This window comes from Pelophylax lessonae (assembly GCF_965119305.1).
Source record: "Pelophylax lessonae genome assembly, chromosome: 4".
Classification (NCBI taxonomy): Eukaryota; Metazoa; Chordata; class Amphibia; order Anura; family Ranidae; genus Pelophylax; species Pelophylax lessonae.
In genome coordinates, this window is record NC_138771.1 from 655,656,472 (window position 1) to 655,678,074 (window position 21,603).

At 46.6% G+C, this 21,603-nt stretch overlaps 1 protein-coding gene across 1 annotated transcript in view; it reads left to right on the top strand.

The window, feature by feature from the left end:
* The first annotated feature begins 640 nt into the window (after positions 1 to 640).
* The window catches only part of LOC309553053 (uncharacterized protein), a 36,310-nt gene continuing 15,347 nt past the window's right edge, over positions 641 to 21,603 (top strand). The window contains 2 exon segments of the mRNA XM_082253951.1: positions 641 to 2,248; positions 6,240 to 6,295. Of these exon segments, the coding sequence (XP_082110077.1) occupies positions 647 to 2,248; positions 6,240 to 6,295 (1,658 nt within the window). The 5' untranslated portion in view covers positions 641 to 646.

Sequence of the window (21,603 nt, forward strand, 5' to 3'; positions counted from 1 at the left end):
AACTGCATACACCACTGGCCAGTGTATGTAATTAGAAGCAACGAATGCTGCTGTTCCTGTTCCCACAGTGGCAATGGCAATTGGCAAGTAAACTGCCATTGTAAGCATGCACCTCTTCTTCTTCTCTTCTGCAGTGGCCTGACAGTGGAAGATGGAGGGAGGAGCCAGAGGCAGCTGGAGCCAGTAATCGGCACGGAGGATGATCCGCTTTGCATGATGGGTCCTCTCCACTCCTCGCTTTCCTTCTCTGGAGACCGTCCGTGACGTCACTGGTTGCTAGACGCCAAGCGGATGGTGATGTAGCAACCGGGTCTCCGGGGCGGCCAAACCAGTCACAATAAATGCATACTGATAGTGAACTTTAATGAAGAAACTGAGCAGCCTTTTCTGGGGGGGGGATCAGATCGGCCCAGGGGGAAATTGCCACCCTGCCCCCCCCCCCGGCCCAGCCCGCCCCTGTGAGACACGCACATTGTTATGGATGAGATTCCTCCAATATTGGTGTCCCTCCATATAAGGAATCCTATGAATAAAGTAGAAGTCACAGCCCAGCCTCACCCTGTGTAGGAGGAGGTCACCCCTCCCAACTGCATTCTTCCCCGGAGTCAGAGAATTTTACTTTCATTTCTCTCTTCTGCTGTCAGCGATGGCGTCTGCTGATCTAAGAGCTGAGCTGGAATGTTCTGTCTGTCTGAACATTTATACAGAGCCTGTAATGCTGAGATGTGGACACAACTTCTGCCGGGTCTGTATTGATCGTGTGCTGGATACACAGGGGGGGTCTGGAGGATATTCCTGTCCTGAATGCAGAGAGAAGTTTCCGGATCGGCCTGCACTGCAGAGGAACATAACACTGCGTAACATAGTGGAGAATTTCCTGTCTGCTCAGCCAGATCAGGAGGAGTCCGGGGTCTTCTGTACTCACTGTGTGGACTCTCCTGTACCTGCTGTTAGATCCTGTCTGCTCTGTGAGGTTTCTCTGTGTGATAAACACCTGAGAGTCCACAAAAAGTCCCCAGAACACATCTTATGTGACCCCACCTTGTCCATGGAGAGCAGGAAATGCTCCGTCCATAAGAAGATCCTGGAGTATTACTGCACTGATGATGATACCTGTATCTGTGTGTCCTGCAGTTTGGCTGGAGAACATCGAGGACACCAGGTGGAGATGCTGGATGAGGCTTCTAAGAAGAAGAAGGAGACACTGAGAAATGTTCTGCAGAAACTTCTGACAAAGAGAGAGGAGACGGAGGAAAGAGTCCAGAGTCTGCAGGAACACAGGAGGAAAGTAGAAGAAAAAGCAGCTGGTGACACCGAGAGAATCACTGCCCTGTTTAGAGATCTCAGGAGACGTCTGGAAGACCTGGAGAAGAGAGTCCTGAGGGAGATCTCCGGGTGCGCAGAGCGGATCTCCATCTCCATCCGGGATCTGGAAATAAAGAAGGAGGAGCTGTCCAGGAAGATGCGTCACATTGAGGAGCTGTGTAACATGACGGATCCACTGACTGTCTTACAGGAATCAGACACAGGTGACTTGTGTGATACTGAGGATGGAGATAATGAGGACAGAGAGAGACATGAGAAGCTCCTCCATGATGGAGGGGGTCTGGATGTGGCTGGGATATCACACACATTACACACATTATCTGATATAATAACAGAGGTAAATGTAGACTCCTATATACAGGGAGATTCAGACATATTACTGGATGTAAACACAGCCCATAATATTCTACATATATCAGATGACAGGAAAACTGTATCCAGGTCAGATAGAAACCAGAATCGTCCAGAAACACCAGAGAGATTTCAGAATTATCCTCAGGTGTTGAGCAGTCGGAGTTTCTCCTCAGGGAGACATTACTGGGAAGTGGATGTCGGGGGATCAGATGGGTGGATAGTCGGGATGTGTTACCCCAGTATAGACAGGAGAGGAGAGCAGTCAGTGATTGGATGGAATAACAAGTCCTGGGGATTGCACAGGTATGGTGATCAGTATGTGGTGAGACATGACAGTAAAGAGATCCGCTTACCCCCCAATATCTCCAATAACAGAGTCAGGATAGATCTGGATTATGAGGCCGGGCGGATCTCCTTTTATGATCTGTGTGACCCGATCCGACACCTCCACACCATCACCACCACCTTCACTGAGCCCCTCCATGCTGGGTTATTTGTAGGGAGAGGTTGTATAAAGATGTGTGGGGGGGGGGGGGGGATGAGAAGGGGAAGGAAGCCTGAGCACTCGGTCAGTGGAATACAATGAGGTTAACACTGGAGTGGAGAGATTTTGGCACATCACATTACTTGGATAAAGAATTGTTTCGGCTTCACTAATGAACTTTCATTCATATGGCTTCATACTTAAAGGGATATACACTTATTTCTTGTACTGAGTTCTAATGTGATTGTTTTCAATTTTTATTTCTACTATGATGATTGCAAATATTTTATACTAATTGATTGTTTTAAAGGGATAGAGCACCTATTATATGTTAATGGTCCTGCCGGGTTTTCTATTATAAATATATTATATAAAACATCTTCATCACTCCCTCTCAGATCACTGTGATTGGCTGAAATAACTGTATAATTATACTGAGGGGCGGGGATGCACCGATACGGATTATTTTCATTAGTACTCGTAAAAATGCTCCCTATACCGAAACCAATAATTTGTGGTGCGATTTGTGTCCATACAAAATGAATGGCCGCAAATCGCACTGCAAAGAATCCCATGCAATTTAAACAGGAACGCGGTGCGATTTCTGTCTAAAGCGCATAAGGTTTCCCGCACTGCTCCTGTGTGAACCCAGGCTGAAATCACTACGACAGGCCTGGGTACACACAGGAGCAGTGCGGGAAACCTTATGCGCTTTAGACAGAAATCGCACCGCGTTCCTGTTTAAATTGCATGGGATTCTTTGCAGTGCGATTTGCGGCCATTCATTTTCTATGGACACAAATTGCAAAGCAAAGTATCAATACTAAGACTCACCGATAAAAAAACGGCATTGATGTATCTCTTGCGAGGGGAATGTTATCTATCTATCTATCTATCTATCTATCTATCTATCTATCTATCTATCTATCTATCTATCATATAACTAAAGGCACATCTTTTTATAGTTTTGAATAGAGTGGAGAGGGATTAGAGCCCCTGTCAGGTTTTTACTGCTGTCTCTATCCAATTTAGAGAGAGCCCCCCCTCTCTATTTGTCCTGGTGAATGTTATCACCCTAAAGTGAAAGAAAATCCCCAATTCCGAGTTAATACCAGAACTGGAATAGAGGGGAAATCCTCCAATGGATTTGCTGGTTTGCCAAAACTGTTGATGGACACTAGTGTTGGTGGCAACCAGGGATTGGAGGGATTTCCTGTCACTTCCTTTTGCAGCTATTGGAGAGGAAGTGAAGGGAAGTCTCCCCAAACAGTAAGTTACCATGTTATATCAGGAATGTCCCTTCCCCCACCCTTCCCCCTATGTTCTGCCCCTCCTCCTGATGGTGGCGCTATGTGCAGCCATGATCAGACACAGAGGGTGGAGATGATCCATCAGTACAGAGAATGCAGTGCAGTCATTGTGATGGGATAAGAATAAAAAGTAATTACCGCGCTTGATGTCCAAACCAATCAGCAGCCAGCACAACACTTGAACTAGTGCAAATATTAAACAATATAAACAAAATGTGCGGAGCTAAATGTGAATAACATCCACTAATAACGATGAACCTAATAAGGGAAATTAGAGGAACTGAATCAATAGTGAGATTATATAAAACAAATTTGGAATGGCTCAAAAGTGAAAAATGTCCAAAAAATGATAAAAAGAATGAAAAGTTCTTATTGGCACAGTAAGGCCTCCTGCACACTGGATGTTATAAAAACGCCAGTAGCTTTGTAGTGAGTTTTTTAGCATTTTTTTTTACTTTTTTTGCATTGGCGTTTTTACCTAAAAATCACCTCTCTGCTATTTTAGTACCTCTGACTTTCCCACAATGCAATGCTTGCCAGAATTGCATGGCATGAGTGTTCACACCCATGTGATAAGATTTAGGTGCAGCGAAAAAAGGGTCCTACAACCTTTTTGGTGCAAATGTGGACCCTTTTTTTCCCGCATCAAAATCCCATCATATGGGTGTGAACGCCCATGCGATGCGATTCTGTCAAGCTCACTGCATTTTGCAATCTGTTTGGGGGTGTCGTTCATGGAACATTAAGCCCCCGTTTACATTGGGCAGATTTGACATGTCAAATCACATGCCAAATCAAAGCCTATTGCCGGCAACTTCACTGTCTGAATTGGTGCAACCATGACTTTGCACCGATTCCCAAAAGTCGTTTCTGCGCTACTTTTGGGCGACTTCAGGGCGATTTCCATAGACATCTGTGCATGAACCCGTACAGATGTCTGTCAAATCGCCCCTGAAGTCGCACTGATATGCGAGTTTGAAATCCTGCGCGTTCAGCTAAATTTTTTTTAACACGCCCTCAGTGTGAACGGGTGCCATTGCTGGTAATAGGCTCCGATTTGAAATGCGATTCATCATGAAAAATCGCATGCCAAATTGGCAAAATGTCAAAGGGGCTTAATGTTCCATGAACGATACCCCGAAACAGATTGCAAAATGCAGTGCGCTTGCCAGAATCGCATCGCATGGGTGTTCATACCCCTGCAATGTGATTAGGTGTGGAGAAAAAAGGGTCTTACAACATTTTTGTGCAAACGTGATGCAATTTGAGCCATACAAAATACATGGCTCAAATCGCATCGCACAGACATGACATGTAATGTGCACAGGAATGCGGTGCATTTTTGGTGCAAATCACATGCAGTGTTCAGCATGCATCAATGTTACCCCACTGTGTTCCATGAATGACACCTCCAAACAGGACCCAGGCTTAAAAAAAGCAATGGAATAAAAAACGTCAAAAAACGCCAGTTAGCAGCATTATTTTGCATTTATCAGCGTTTGACATTTGAGCGTTTTTACAGCTGAAAAACGCCACTCAAAACCCACTAGTTTTCATTTTTTTTTTTTTTTTTTTCAGCCAGAAAATGCCCCTGCCAAAAACTGCTGATAACAGCCTGTGTGTGCATGGAGACCTAGAAGAACATGCTGGGGAGACATAGAAGAACATGCTGGGGGAGACATAGGAGAACATGCCGGGGAGACATAGGAGAACATGCCGGGGAGACATAGGAGAACATGCTGGGGGGTGACATAGGAGAACATGCTGGGGGAGACATAGGAGAACATGCTGTGGAGACATAGGTTTACATGCTGTGGAAACATAGGAGAACATGCCGGGGAGACATAGGAGAACATGCCGGGGAGACATAGGAGAACATGCCGGGGAGACATAGGAGAACATGCTGGGGGAAACATAGGAGAACATGCCGGGGAGACATAGGAGAACATGCCGGGGAGACATAGGAGAACATGCTGGGGAGACATAGGAGAACATGCTGGGGGAAACATAGGAGAACATGCTGGGGGAGATATAGGAGAACATGCCGGGGAAACATAGGAGAACATGCTGGGGAGACATAGGAGAACATGCTGGGGGAGACATAGGAGAACATGCTGGGGTTTTATTGGCTGCAGAAAAAAACATCAGTTGCCAAAAAAAGCAGCCGCTGTAAAAATGTCCCATGTGCATGAGGCCTAAAAGTGAAGCCAAAAGTTTAAAGAGGCTTACCAGAGTGAGTGGACCCAGCTTGGCATATCCCCAGTGGGTCAGCTCATGCGTTGGTGTATGTACAACCACTGATCACCATGAGAGGAGGTCAGGTAGGAGAGGTCACATGACCTCCATCTGGGGGGAAGGGACTGGGAAGCAAAGATACATCCCCATATATTCAGCAAAGAGACAGCCCAACACAGCAAAGTGACATTCCTACATATTCAGGAAGGAAACATCCAAATATAGCAAAGAGACTCCCCAAAGAAACAGCCCAATCCAACAAAGAGACAGTCACAGCAAAGGCCCATATCCAGCAACATTGTTATTCAATTTACCATAGTGATGTCTAACAACTTGTCTCCAGACCAATCCACAGTGAGCACTGAGTAGTTCTGCATGCTTACACATGGCTGAGCTGCGACTGGCGTGGTGCCCAAACCAGCATCTGGTCTGTACGGAGATGAGGAGTGCAGGTGATATCACTCCGCCTTCCCCCTGCAGCTGGAATTAAGTGAGCTGCATTTACGTACTCCGTGGCCACCCTGTTTTAGCAATTGCTAGTTACTACAGCAGCAACAACTCAGTCTCATTGGCTGGGGCCCAGCAGGTGAGCCCCTTGGAATGCCTGGGCCCTTCAGGATGCCCGGGGCTCCCTACATGTGTATGGGCTGCCTCTGATGGGGGCCCTGTCTGTACAGAGCAGCATAGAGCTCTCACCTTCCCCAGGATGTACAGGACATAAAAAGGAGACACATACTGCTAATATATCATCACACACTAACCTGTCTGCACCCTACACAATTGTATTATAGGGATCTGTATGGAGGAAGTATGGCATATTTTGGAATATTTACAAATCAATAAAATTATCTTTTATGTCACTTTTCTTATTACTTGTATGAAATTTTCATTTTATAAATAAACATTTAATACAGATCTCTTCCATGAATTCTTGGCTTTCCGATAAGACAGCCCAGCACTAGCTGATCACTTGTGGACTGTCTCTCTCTAATTGTTCCCCCATACAGAGACAAGGAGGAGGTGGAACAGAGACAGGTAGAGGGGGGTGTCCTTCCTCTGACTCATCCAGATTTGGTCTGAATAGCAGGAAATCAAATTGCGATCTTCACCGGACAGAGAACAATGAGGCAGTTGGAGAACTGACTCAATATCACCACCTGCTGGCTGCACTGGGTAAATGTCAAATATACACATATCACAATACTTCTTATTGATATAAATAAAAAGAAATAAAAACATATTTTAAAGCATTAATTTATAGTCCTAAACATTATCATAGACCAAAGAACATCTGAACAACAACACTACATTCCCTCTAAGTCTGATTCATATATGGAGGACATTGTTGGATATAGAGAGCCCATCGGTAGTACATTGCCCCCACCAGCCCGGATTATAACTTAGTTTGTCTCCATCCTGTTATGTGTGGAGTCCCCGGTGTTCTTCCAGTGTTAGTGCAGTGTTAATTTTGGCAGCAAATTTCAATTTAGTTTTAGTCTTAGTCTCAGGACTAAAATGGCATTTTAGTTTTAGTCCCAATTTAGTCTTCTGCAAGTGTTTTAGTTTTAGTCGTATTTAGTCGACTAAAACTCCAGTATATTTTAGTCGACTAAATGCCCTACATTTTAGTCGACTAAAACTAATTTTAGTCATCTATAATCAAATGGGTGTAGTTCAATTGTAATTTGTAATGCATTATTTAAGCATTTCTCTACAATTTTCAAACTCATTATATACTACTGCTGGTCCTGGAGTGAAAAATCTAATATGTTATTTATGGTACTAAGCTTTGAGCATGCACCAGTGTTAATTTTGGCAGCAAATTTCCATTTAGTACTAGTTATTAGTCTTTTGACTAAAATGCCATTTTAGTTTTAGTCGTATTTTAGTCTCAAGACTAAAATGCCCTTTTAGTTTTAGTCGTATTTTAGTCTCAAGACTAAAATGCCATTTTAGTTTTAGTCGTATTTTAGTCATCTGAATTATGTTAGTCGACGAAAACGTTTTAGTCAGTTTTAGTCGACGAAATTAACACTGTGTTAGTGTCTGTATAAGAGCGGAGATATAACATCAGGAGCTCCATGTACGCTGTGTGTTCACCTCCCGAATTCCTGAGACAGGAAAGGGGAATGTCTTCCTACAGAATATAATAGAATTGGAAGATCCACCCCCCCCCCCCGCTCTCACTTCCATCATTTAACAGAAAATAGAAGAGTTTTCTATATAAAAATATTTTAAACACAAAGAAGTTGTTTGGTCTGCAGACTGGACCAATGGTCTAAGTTTGGCCTACATACATTCCTCTCGCTCCTCATTTGTGGCCCTCAGTGTTATAAAGGTTTCAGATGAATGGGGCCCCTGCTGTTCTCTGGGTGATAAAAGTTACACTTCCATATGTCATATTACAGCTGAACACTTCAGGAAATGTTTTATGAAGCTGCCGGGGGAGGAGGGATGAGGAATACTATAGCGTTGAACTTGAGTCTGCTGAGATCAAATAAATCCAAGATGGAGACACCCAGCAGCAGTCTCAGGGCTCAGGGTCTACACAAGGGTGGATTTTACCAACATTAATGGAATGCATTTAACGTGTATATAATTGTATGTAAAGATTGTTCTTAGAATGAATGGTCTGGTGACATAGATTATAGAGTGTCAAAGTTCTCTTCTCATCTTCAGTGTTGAGGTCGGTGTGATCCTCAGTAGATGTAACATGGTCCCATTGAAGTTTTATTCCACTCAGCTCAGACAGTTTTATTTAGATATGACATGTCTGACCTCACTGGCCCAGTCAGCAGTCCAGGTGCTGTCATATCCATCCTCCGGTGTCCTTTCCTAGAGATCCCAGTGGTGTAAATTGTCACAAGGGTCAGGAGGGTGATGTTAATAAAAGTGAGTATGTTTCAGTCACCGATTCCTAATACCAACAAGGAATCCATCCATTGGCAATAGATCCGAGCCTGTTTAGCAATGACTTGACTCCAACCAAGGTTGAGTGATTAGCTAATGAAGCAAAGGTTAAATTGATATTTTCCTTACATTTTAAGATCAAAACTGACATAATAACAAGGAGCACACACTATTTTATCTTTGACATTATGGTCTCTAATGCCCCGTACACACGTACCGATTGTCGGCCGTAAATATTTGGCCGACGACCGATCGGCCGATTGTAGGCTTGTTAGTATGATGCTTCCGAGAGCCGACAGCGCATTTTCGGCCGAACAGAATCTGTCGTGCAAGCATTAAAATTTTTGTTGGCCAACACCAGAACGGCCGATTGTTCGCCAGTCAGTACAGATTTCGGCCGACAGACAGCAGATTAGCAAGACTGGGCATGCTCAGAAAAGAAAAAAGACAAGGAAAGTTAACCATCACATGACATCACTTCTGCAGTCGGCTGTTGTTGGCCGACAAAATTCGTGTGCAGTCTTTTGCAGTTTTCAACAGACACGACAGCCCTGGACAAAAGACGGCCAATCGTTCGGCCGACGATCGGTACGTGTGTACGAGGCATTAGGGACAAATCACAAGTAATACATTGGATCCTCTGATAGATATGAGCTTCCATTAGAGCTGGATCCATGTATATCACCATAAAGAGTATCTGCTGTATATGGGGACAAGACTTCACTATACATCTACAGATCTCAGTATGACATACAGTATAGCTTGGTCTACGGGACAATCAATGTTCATAGGAAAGATACAAAGTTATCTGAGCCATTCTAAGGGAAGGATGTGGATGAGGACAGTGTAATATAGCGACTGTGATTTTTACAGATAATATCCATAAATTAAGAGAGATGGTTTGGAGGTAAGTGTCCAAATAAAAGCTATTACAGCAAGAAAAATATATATTTTATCTGTATATGGATACACATATGATAGTAGTGACAACATCCAATATCCAATATGTCCCATCAGTCTCGCCAATCTGCATCTATGATTTATGAGGAGCTCTGCCTTGGATGGAACATTTTTTGTTCCTTATGTAGCACCCTCCTAGTTAGGAGCTAGAAGAGAGAGTATAGTTTTTGGGTCTTTCTGTTTACCAGGAAGATTTTCAGGTAAATTTATATTGCTCTCTGCCTACCAGGGATCGGTATCCATTGGTAGGGTCTGCTCATGGTGCTCAGGTGCAGCTCAGCTTGTCTGAAATGTTTCACACTGATCCAATAGGGAGGCATATTGGACAGTGGTAGAAAACCTGACGAGTGAGGGCACAGGCATTGTTCCAGCAGAGTAAAGTGCCTCAGTGCATGCTGGGATACTGTATAAATACCAGGGCCACATGTAGTTGGGGTCTTTCAGCTGGAGAGTGGGGTCATGGAAGGAGGGAGCGGCTGTCCCTCCTCTGTAGAAGTTGTCATGTGGCCTCGGGTGGTTGACCTGAGGGCCTGAGTCAGAGAGGAGCTGAACCAAGTTGCCCTGCATAGAAGACTGAAAGGGAAACAGTGGAAATGATCTGAATCTACCTACAGTGAGTACTGATCTGTGTCATGTTGCCTGTCCTGAGAGGGCCATCCCTCTAGAGGAGTCAGTGGATGGGTGTCAGTCAAGGGGATGCTAGAGAGTGTCCTGAAGAGAAAGTAGTTGCATTAAGTCTGCTGCTGAAGAGAGCAAGAAGACTTAATTCTCCCATACAAGTGGCAGTATGGTTAAAGCAGTGTGTCTGCTTCCAAAAAAATAATCTGGTGAGGCCGAGTGAGAGTTGTCCTCATCTGCTGTGAATAGTTCAGTTGGAGTATCCTACTATTCCCTTTTCTCATCCAAGTTCCACAATAAATATAAAACCAAATCCCCTGGACTGTTTATTGAGTAATGAGCAACTGGGAGTAAGGATGGATGTGTGAAAAATTCCCCTAGTGACTGTCTGCAGGCAATCAGAGGGGAACCCAAGAAGTCAACACACAGCAAGCCCTACAGGGACAGTGCTACACTTAGTTATTAGGCATGTGAAGTCCATGGAAAGTTTACCCATCTATTACTAAATTGCAGCACACCCCCCATTATCTCTTTCATAAACATCTATCTGGTGGGTTGGTACATTGTATGTAGGCCTCCATGATTTACTTCTTTGATTACCATTTCTGGAATTACTGATCAGATCAGATTCATGGGTTGTTCTTGTATCCTATTGACAAACTGACACTGCCAGATGGGTTTATACATACATGTTATCAATGAAGTCATGGCTTAGGTATGTACCAGTGAATGATGGAGGAACTTTGCCTTGGGGGGCTTGGGGACAGACACAACTATCTATCACTTTCATGGTCAGAACAAATTCCAGTGGGTTAAGAAGGTGCTAATAATGGAAGTATAGGTTTGCACACCTCATTGGGGCATACATGTGAGGCCTTTAAGTTTTAGTTGCTTATACTGTATTTTGCCTCCCAACTACTTCATCAACATATTACCAAAATGTTTAAATAAAATCTTTCTGGTTTCATTACATACCTTAATGTAGACTCAGAGGCATCATCAATGGATCTCTGTGCTTCTCAATACAATTCAGGCAGATCATGACTGGTGGGGGAGCATGTGGGGTACTGTACATAGCTTCCTAAAAATATATATATGGGGACATAAAAAAGAGAAGAAAAAAGGAGAAACAAACTCAGATTCCAAAGTAAAAAAATGACAAAAAAAAAGCTTTGGATATTTTCTAAAAAATTCAATCAAAACAAATCGAACAGTATAAATATCAGGATAAACATAATAACAAAAAATATATCTTTATTAGCTGATTATCATTTAAGAAACAAAAAATAAAATCAAAACATTAGACATGTACCACTATGACCGATAACCTCAACAAACAGCCACCTGTATACCATAGATTACAAATACTAGAGTTGGACATAGAAATGGGTGAAGCTAATCATATACTGTGTATGTATGTGTATATATATATATATATATATATATATATATATATATATATATATATATATATATACACAGTGGGTACGGAAAGTATTCAGACCCCCTTAAATTTTTCACTCTTTGTTATATTGCAGCCATTTGCTAAAATCATTTAAGTTCATTCTTCTTCCTCATGAATGTACACATAGCACCCCATACTGACAGAAAAACACAGAATTGTTGACATTGTTGCAGATTTATTAACCACATTACCGCTAAGTACTGTAATAGTACTGCGGCAAAGTGGCACGATCCCGTCTGGTCACGTAGACCTACGTCGGCGCGTTCTCGGCTCCCAGAGCGCGCTCCCGCGCGCCGCGGGTCCCGATTCTAATAGGATTCGGTTGGGAACCGATCAATCACCAGATACTGACCAATGATTTTTGGTCAGTGTCTGGCGATCGGTCCCAGCCAATGGTTAACTCTCCCCTGTCTGTGTAATGTAAACACAGACAGGGGAAGTGATGTCACTGTCCCTCCTGGAGTCCTTTCGGTTCCAGGAGAAGACAGAGACACAGCAAAAACGTGAGTTCCACCAACACTACACTGACACACCTCACATAGGTACATTTAACCCCTTCATCACCTCTGATCACCCCCTGATCACCCCCAAAACCCCTCACAGTGAACACTATATACAGTGGTATACAGATATTTTACTGATCACTGTATAAGTGTCACTTGTGAGCGTAGTTTGCGCCTGCGTTAGGCCCAAATAGGGTTAGGATACCCGCCACCTATCCCCTAATAAAGTTTTAACCCCTTGATCACCCACAGTTAACCCTTTTACACCCTATTACTCTGTGCACTAAATACAGTATATAGGTAAATACTGATCACTGTATTTAGTGTCACTAGTGACCCTAATTTGCGCTTGCGCTAAGCCCAGACAGGGTTAGGGCACCCGCCACCTATCCCCTAAAAAACTTTTAACCCCTTGATCTTTCCCAGTTAACCCCTTCACTCTCTATAACACAGTGCACTAATAGAAACAGTAAAACAGATAACTACTGATCACTGTATTTAGTGTCACTTGTGACCCTAATTTGCGCTTGCGCTAAGCCCAAATAGGTTTAGGCCACCCGCCATCTATCCCTTATAAAGGTTTAACCCCTTGATCTTCCCCAGTTAACCCCTTCACTCTCTATAACACAGTGCACTAATATATACAGTAAATCAGATAACTACTGATCACTGTATTTAGTGTCACTTGTGACCCTAATTTGCGCTTGCGCTAGGCCCGAATAGGTTTAGGCCACCCGCCATCTATCCTCTATAAAGGTTTAAACCCCTTGATCTCCCCCAGTTTAACCCCTTCACTTCCCTGTCACAGTGTTCACTATATACAGTGATTACCGATCACTGTATTAGCGTCACGGTTGACACAACTTAGGCTAGCTAGTTAGCGTCAGGGTCCCACTACACCACCGGTACTTAGCGTCAGAGTCAAGTACACTAACACACACACACCACCGTTACTAGTATAGTGTTTGAACAGATCAATATCTGATCTGATCAGAACTATACTAGCGTCCTCATAATTTAGTGTTCCCAAAAAGCAGTGTTTGGACAATCAGCACTGATTCCTGCTAGCACCTGCATTTAGCCCCCTTGCCCAGACCACCTTACCCAGGCAAGTGCAGTAATCAATAGATTACTGACACTTCCAAAAAACACAAATCACACAAAACCGCTGCGTTAGCAGAGTCAGGCCTGATCTCTGTTAGCACTAGCAGTTTTTTTTTGTAGCGACCAAATAGTCCTCGACAACCAGGTGCTTTTATTACCTAGTAGTCGCATCACTGTACGGGTAAATTTAGCTACCAAAATGACAAAACGTTCGTTCAGTGATGAAGCTATATACAGTATAATGACCATGTCAGGTGAGAGCGATGGGGAAGCCTCACCGGCAGAATCAGGGTCAGTATACGAACCAGATGACAGCAGCGGCTCCCTGACAGATAGCTCCGACAGAGGGGTCCCTGCTAGGGTCAGGCGTACCCGACCCCATTCTGGAGTTGTTGACTTGCAAGAAACGGGGGTTTCTCGTATGCAGCAGAGTGCCAGTACTAGTGCTGCTCACACTTCTCGTGAACTGGCAAGCACGAGCGGCCTAGTACATCCTGGACCTTCAACCAGCACTGCAGTATCACCTGGTGACGTGGCGAGTCACCTGAGTGCAGTTGAAGCTGGTGCGGTGGCTAGCACGAGTCGTAGCCCGCAGCCACCGCGTATCCAAAGACAGGCCCGTAGAGCCCATAGTGTCCTCCCTGAAGCGCTGGCATATCCTAATTGGCAGCCCAAAGATTCCACAGCGCCAGTACTTCCCCCATTCACCGCCCAACCCGGAATCCAAGTGGAAACAGCTGGTTTTAATCCCATAAACTTTTTTGAGCTGTTTTTCACTGAAGATCTTTACAGATCTATTGTGGACCAATCAAATTTGTATGCTCAACAATTTATCGCCGCCAACCCAAATTCACCCCTTGCCAGACCATTTGCCTGGAATCCTATTACGATTCAGGAGTTTAAAACCTATCTGGGCCTTTCTGTCATGGTCTTACCTTCTTGCTGTTCTCCTTCGTTTGACATGTGCTGGCGGCCATCTTGGTTTCTGGGTTTCTTGTAGCCTCCCACCCTGCGGCTCCTCCTTCCCACTGGGAGGAGCTGGATGCCTAGCTCATATATACAGGAGGTCTGTGGCTTCAGTTCCTTGCTTGGTCCTCCTGTGTTCACATGCTTCTAAGACTGCTGCTGCTTCTGGTTCCTGATCCTGGCTTCGTCTGACTACCCTGCTGGTTCCTGATCCTGGCTTCGTCTGACTACCCTGCTGGTTCCTGATCCTGGCTTCGTCTGACTACCCTGCTGGTTCCTGATCCCGGCTTCGTCTGACTACCCTCCTGGTTCCTGACCTCTGGCTTCGCAAGGACTCTGCCTCGGTTTCGCCATCCATTTGGACTTTTGCTTTACAGCTTGATTTTCAATAAAGCCTTCTTATTTTCACTTATCTGTTGTTGTACGTCTGGTTCATGGTTCCGTAACATTAGGACCAAGCCATGAATTCTGACGGTACAGGGCCATCCTCGCTACCCACGCTGGTTGCCAGACTTGATCAGCAGGATCACCTGTTGGGTCGGTTCGCCGTGGCGTTGCAAACCCTGCTTGAACGCACGGCTCATTTCGCTCCCGTTGCCGATGGGTCGGTTGTCGCTCCTGGGCCCGCTCCTACTGCCGCTCCGGTTGTTGCGCCAGAGTCTACCCCGACACCTGTTGTTGCGTCTGCGGTGTTTCGGGGTATGACCGGTTCTGCCCCCCTTCCACAGCGCTTTGGGGGAGAGCCAACTCAGTGCCGAGGTTTCCTTAACCAGGTGGGCATTTATTTCGAGTTGCTGCCACATGCCTTTCCTACTGAGAGATCAAAGGTGGGCTTCTTAATTTCGCTGCTCTCGGACAAGGCCTTGGCCTGGGCCAGCCCTTTATTGGAGAACAACAATCCGGTGGTTGCTGAGTTTTCCGGTTTTGTTGCTTCCCTTCGGAGGGTATTCGATGTGCCGGCTCGTGCTGCCTCTGCTGCAAAGCTCCTTATGTCCATCAGACAGGGTTCACGATCCGTAGCTGAATACGCCATTGAGTTTCGTACCCTGGCAGCAGAGGTGGGCTGGAATAATGAGGCTCTGGTCGCTGCTTTCTCTCATGGTCTCTCGGATGCCTTGAAGGATGAGGTTGCAGCTAAGGACCTACCAGTGGAGCTCGAGTCTCTTATTTCTTTCTTGATTTTGATTGACACCAGACTCAGGGAGAGACCTTCCTTTAAGGAGAGTCTGCGGAGGCCTCCTAACAGATTGGCGCCTACCTTTGCTGTCCCACCCGTGCCTCTATCTCCTCCCACACCTCCTGGGGATGACTTGGCTGGGGGTGAACCCATGCAGCTGGGCTTTGCTCGCCTGTCCGAGGGGGAGAGGGTACTCCGAAGACGCGAGGGTCGATGCATGTACTGTGGTCTCGGTGGGCATTTTCGGTTGACATGTCCGAACTGTCCGGGAAACGCTCGCACCTGAGATCCTGTCGGGGGCAGATCTTGGGTGGAGTCTCCTCGTCCCCGGTTTCCCGTGTTGACAAACCACTGATCACTGTTGTCCTCTCCTGGGTCGGGGGCTCAGTGACGACCCAGGCGTTGGTGGACTCTGGTGCTGGTGGTTTGTTCATTGATAGTGTGTTCGCTGCCGCCAATTCCATTCCTCTGCAGGCCCGAGGTTCTCCACTGGCTCTTGAGGCGATAGACGGCAGACCCCTTCTGCCGCAACACGTGACTCATGAGACCCTTCCAGTGGGGATAGCCATTGGTGCCGTTCACAGAGAGTCGGTCTGCTTTCAGGTTATTTCGTCTCCACACTACTCGGTGGTCTTGGGGTACCCCTGGCTCCAGAAGCATAATCCGACTTTCGATTGGAGATCGGCCGAGATCCTCTCGTGGTCACCGCAGTGTGGGGCTAGTTGCATCCATGGGCCTGTCAAGTTGCTGTGTACTTCCTCGGACTCTCTGTTGCCTCCTGAATACGAGGAGTACCGGGATGTATTCGATAAGGTGCGCGCGGTTGCCCTACCTCCGCACCGCCCATACGATTGTGCCATCGAGTTACAACCTGGTGCCGTTCCTCCTCGTGGCAAGGTCTATCCACTGTCGGTAGTGGAGAATGAGGCCATGGAGGAGTACGTGAAGGAGGCGCTTTCACGTACTCCTCCAAATCCTCGTCCCCAGCAGGGGCTGGATTTTTCTTTGTGAAAAAGAAGGGCGGTGAGTTGAGGCCTTGCATCGATTACAGGGGTCTCAATCGCATCACGATCAAGAACGCTTACCCGATACCCTTGATTTCCGAGCTGTTCGATCGCCTTAAAGGGGCCACGGTCTTTACCAAACTCGACCTGAGGGCGGCATATAACCTCGTAAGGATCAAGGCGGGCGATGAGTGGAAGACCGCGTTTAACACCAGGACCGGTCATTATGAATCCTTGGTTATGCCCTTTGGGTTGTGCAATGCGCCCGCAGTCTTTCAGGAATTCATTAACGATGTTTTCCGTGACCTGTTGCAGCAGTGTGTGGTGGTCTATTTGGATGACATCTTGGTATATTCTGAATCCATGGAGACCCACATTCTGGATGTCAGACGAGTGTTGCAACGGTTACGAGAGAACAAGCTGTTCAGTAAGCTTGAGAAATGCGAATTTCACCGATCCCAGGTAACCTTTTTCGGTTACATCATTTCCGCTGAGGGGTTCTCCATGGATCCTGAGAAGGTTTCGGCTGTCTTACAGTGGCCCCAGCCCAGTGGTCTTCGCTCCCTGCAGCGCTTTTTGGGCTTCGCCAATTATTATCGGAAGTTCATCAGGGACTTTTCCATGCTAGCCAAGCCTCTCACGGATCTGACCAGGAAGGGCAGTAATTCCCAGGTCTGGCCGCTCGAGGCCATCCGAGCTTTTGAGGCTCTAAAGTCCGCCTTTGTGTCGGCTCCGATTCTGTCGCATCCCAACCCTGGGTTGCCCTTTGTCCTCGAGGTGGACGCGTCTGAGACGGGAGTAGGCGCCCTTCTGTCTCAGCGTAGAACACCAGAGGGTCCTCTGCTTCCTTGTGGGTTTTACTCCCGGAAACTGTCTTCCGCGGAGTGCAACTATCAGATTGGTGACAGGGAGTTATTGGCCATCGTGCAGGCCCTTAAAGAATGGAGGCACTTGCTCGAGGGTTCGGTGGTTCCGGTCCTCATCCTGACGGACCACAAGAATCTGACCTACCTTTCTGAGGCCAAGAGATTGACACCACGTCAGGCCAGATGGGCTCTGTTCTTGTCACGTTTTAATTACGTGGTCTCCTACCTACCCGGTTCCAAGAACATCAGGGCGGATGCCTTATCACGGCAGTACTCCGACCTGTCCAGGGAGGAGTCGATTCCGACTTCGGTCATACCTCCGAATCAGATCCTGGCCGCCATTCGCACCAGCCTGACCTCTCCCCTGGGTGAGCAGATTTTGGCGGCTCAATCTGGTGCTCCCTCTGGGAGACCCAACGGCAGATGTTTTGTGCCTGAGGAGTTGCGCACTCGGTTGTTGCGAACCTACCATAACTCCAAGACCGCGGGGCATCCTGGAAAGAATCAGCTGTCCTGGGCTGTTTCACGTCTGTTCTGGTGGCCTTCCCTACGTTCCGACATCGCCGCATATGTAGCGGCATGCTCCGTTTGTGCCCAGAGTAAGTCCCCTCGGCACCTTCCGTTGGGCCTTCTGCAACCCATAGCCACCGGGGAGCGCCCATGGTCACACCTGGGGATGGATTTCATTGTGGACCTCCCTGCATCCCGAGGCCATACGGTCATTCTCATGATTGTGGATCGATTTTCCAAAATGTGCCACTGTGTTCCTCTCAAGAAGTTACCCTCTGCACAGGAGTTGGCCACGATTTTTGCCAGGGAGGTCTTCCGGTTGCACGGTTTGCCCAAGGAGATTGTGTCGGATCGGGGGTGTCAGTTTGTGTCCAGGTTCTGGCGTGCCTTTTGCTCCCAGTTGGGGATTCATCTCTCCTTCTCCTCGGCCTACCACCCTCAGTCCAATGGGGCCGCAGAACGATCCAATCAGGCCTTGGAGCAATTCCTTCGTTGCTATGTCTCCGATCACCAAGACAATTGGGTTGACCTCCTGCCTTGGGCTGAGTTTGCCAGGAACACGGCGGTGAACTCTTCCTCTGGGACGTCTCCCTTCATGGCCAATTATGGGTTCCAACCTACCGTGTTACCGGAGGTATTCTCTCCCCAGGATATTCCGGCTGTGGAGGATCACCTTTCCGTCCTAAGGTGCTTCTTGGGTACAGATCCAGGAGTCCCTTGAGGTCTCTGCGCAGCGCCAGAGACTCCAGGCTGATCGCAGACGAGCGCCTGCTCCTTCCTACCAGGCCGGAGACCGTGTATGGTTGTCCACCCGCAACCTCAACCTTCGAGTGCCCACTCCCAAGCTGGCCCCTCGCTTTGTTGGTCCCTTCCGAGTGCTTCGCAGGGTAAACCCGGTAGCCTATGCCCTTGCGCTTCCTCCTGGCATGCGGATCTCCAACGTGTTTCATGTCTCCCTGTTGAAGCCACTGGTGTGTAATCGTTTCACTTCCTCGGTTCCTCGGCCTCGTCCGGTCCAAGTGGGCAATCATGAGGAGTATGAGGTGAGCAATATCCTGGACTCACGCCTGGTCCGCGGTCGGGTGCAGTTTTTGGTTCATTGGCGTGGTTATGGTCCAGAGGAGCGTTCCTGGGTTCCCTCCGCAGATGTCCATGCTCCTGCCTTGCTCCGAGCCTTCCACGCACGCTACCCTCAGAAACCGTTCTTTACTCCGCGGAGGAGGGGCCCTTGAGGGGGAGGTACTGTCATGGTCTTACCTTCTTGCTGTTCTCCTTCGTTTGACATGTGCTGGCGGCCATCTTGGTTTCTGGGTTTCTTGTAGCCTCCCACCCTGCGGCTCCTCCTTCCCTAGCTCATATATACAGCAGTGTTAATTTCGTCGACTTAAACTGACTAAAACGTTTTCGTCGACTAACACAATTCAGATGACTAAAATACGACTAAAACTAAAATGGCATTTTAGTCTTAAGACTAAAATACGACTAAAACTAAAATGGCATTTTAGTCAAAAGACTATAACTAAAACTAAATCGAAATTTGCTGCCAAAAATTAACACTGGTGCATGCTCAAAGCATAAATAATAACATATTAGATTTTTCACTCCAGGACCAGCAGTAGTATATAATGAGTTTGGAAATTGTAGAGAAATGCTTAAATAATGCATTACAAATTACAATTGAACTACACCCATTTGATTATAGATGACTAAAATGAGTTTTAGTCGACTAAAATGTAGGGCGTTTTAGTCGACTAAAATATACTGGAGTTTTAGTCGACTAAATACGACTAAAACTAAAACACTTGCAGAAGACTAAAATGGGACTAAAACTAAAATGCCATTTTAGTACTAAGACTAAGACTAAAACTTAATTGAAATTTTCTGCCAAAATTAACACTGATATACAGGAGGTCTGTGGCTTCAGTTCCTTGCTTGGTCCTCCTGTGTTCACATGCTTCTAAGACTGCTGCTGCTTCTGGTTCCTGATCCTGGCTTCGTCTGACTACCCTGCTGGTTCCTGATCCTGGCTTCGTCTGACTACCCTGCTGGTTCCTGATCCTGGCTTCATCTGACTACCCTGCTGGTTCCTGATCCCGGCTTCGTCTGACTACCCTCCTGGTTCCTGACCTCTGGCTTCGCAAGGACTCTGCCTCGGTTTCGCCATCCGTTTGGACTTTTGCTTTACAGCTTGATTTTCAATAAAGCCTTCTTATTTTCACTTATCTGTTGTTGTACGTCTGGTTCATGGTTCCGTAAAACTTTCCTTCAACACGGGCATTACAAGAAAGAATGAATTGCGGTTATATTGGTCCACTGACCCAATTCATCAAATGCACGTGTTCTCTGCTGCTATGTCCAGGATTCGATACGAACAAATATTTCGGTTCATGCATTTCAACAACAATGAACTGTCGTCCTCGGGGAGACCCTGAATATGATCGGCTCCACAAAATTCGGCCCCTCATAGACCACTTCAATCAGCGGTTCGCAGCCTTGTTTACCCCCCAACAAGATGTCTGCGTTGACGAGTCCCTGATTAAGTTTACTGGTCGCCTTGCTATCAAACAGTACCTCCCCAGCAAGCGTGCCAGATACGGGGTCAAGTTGTATAAGCTTTGTGACAAGGCCACAGGCTATACAGTTAATTTCCGTGTCTATGAGGGAAAAGATAGCACTGTGGAGCCCCCCGACTGCCCAGGCTACATAGGGAGCAGCGGCAAGATAGTTTGGGACTTGGTGTCACCCTTATTCGGAAAGGGGTACCACTTGTACGTGGACAATTTCTATTCAAGTGTGCCACTTTTTAAACACCTCTTTCAATTGCAAATTGGCGCTTGTGGCACCGTGCGATCTAATCGCCGGGGCTTCCCCCAACGGCTAGTGAATGCCCCACTGAGCTCGGGGGAGAGAGCCTGCTTGAGGTGCGATGAATTGCTTGCAGTGAAGTGGAGGGACAAACGAAACGTTTACGTGCTGTCCTCCATTCACCCAGACACGGCAGTCCAAATTTCTACGGTCACTGGTGTTGTTGAGAAGCCCCTCTGTGTCCACGACTATAACCGTAAAATGGGAGGGGTGGACTTCAACGACCAGATGATGGGACCGTACTTAATTGCCCGTAAGGCCAGACGCTGGTACAAAAAAGTGTCTGTATACCTATTTCAGTTGGCTGTTTACAACGCTTTTGTCTTATACAAAGCGTCTGCCGGAACATTATCCTTCTTTCAATTCCAAGAACAGATAATCAGAGCCCTCCTGTATCCAGCTGTTGCTCCTGCCCAACTTCCCCAACCAGATGCAGTGAGCCGGCTGCATGAGAGGCATTTTCCGCAATACCTCCCGAGTACCCCTAAACAAAGATACCCCCAAAAAAGATGCCGTGTCTGCAGCAAGCGCGGATTTAGGCGTGACACCCGGAATTATTGTCCCGACTGTCCTGACCGACCTGGTCTTTGCCACGGTGACTGTTTCCGTCGCTACCACACACTAGTGGATTATTAGCGTAGGGTACAGCACGGCACAGTTTAGGGCACATTTACACAGGGTCTCAAAAGATGTTCGATGGCTATCGTCATTTTGAGAGACCCGAACCTGAAACCTGGAACTCGACGTTTGAAGAAAAAAAAAAAAAATACATAAAAGCCAAAAATAGTTGTCGTCTCAGTCATTTTATATGTTCTTCTACACTTCCTATGTACTTTTAATGTCCTTTGTATGTTTTTCATTCTTTTGTGACCTGTTTCTCTTGCAGGTACTCGTCGGCTACCACGCATTGATTTTATATATTCTGACACAAACAGTGTTTGCGCTC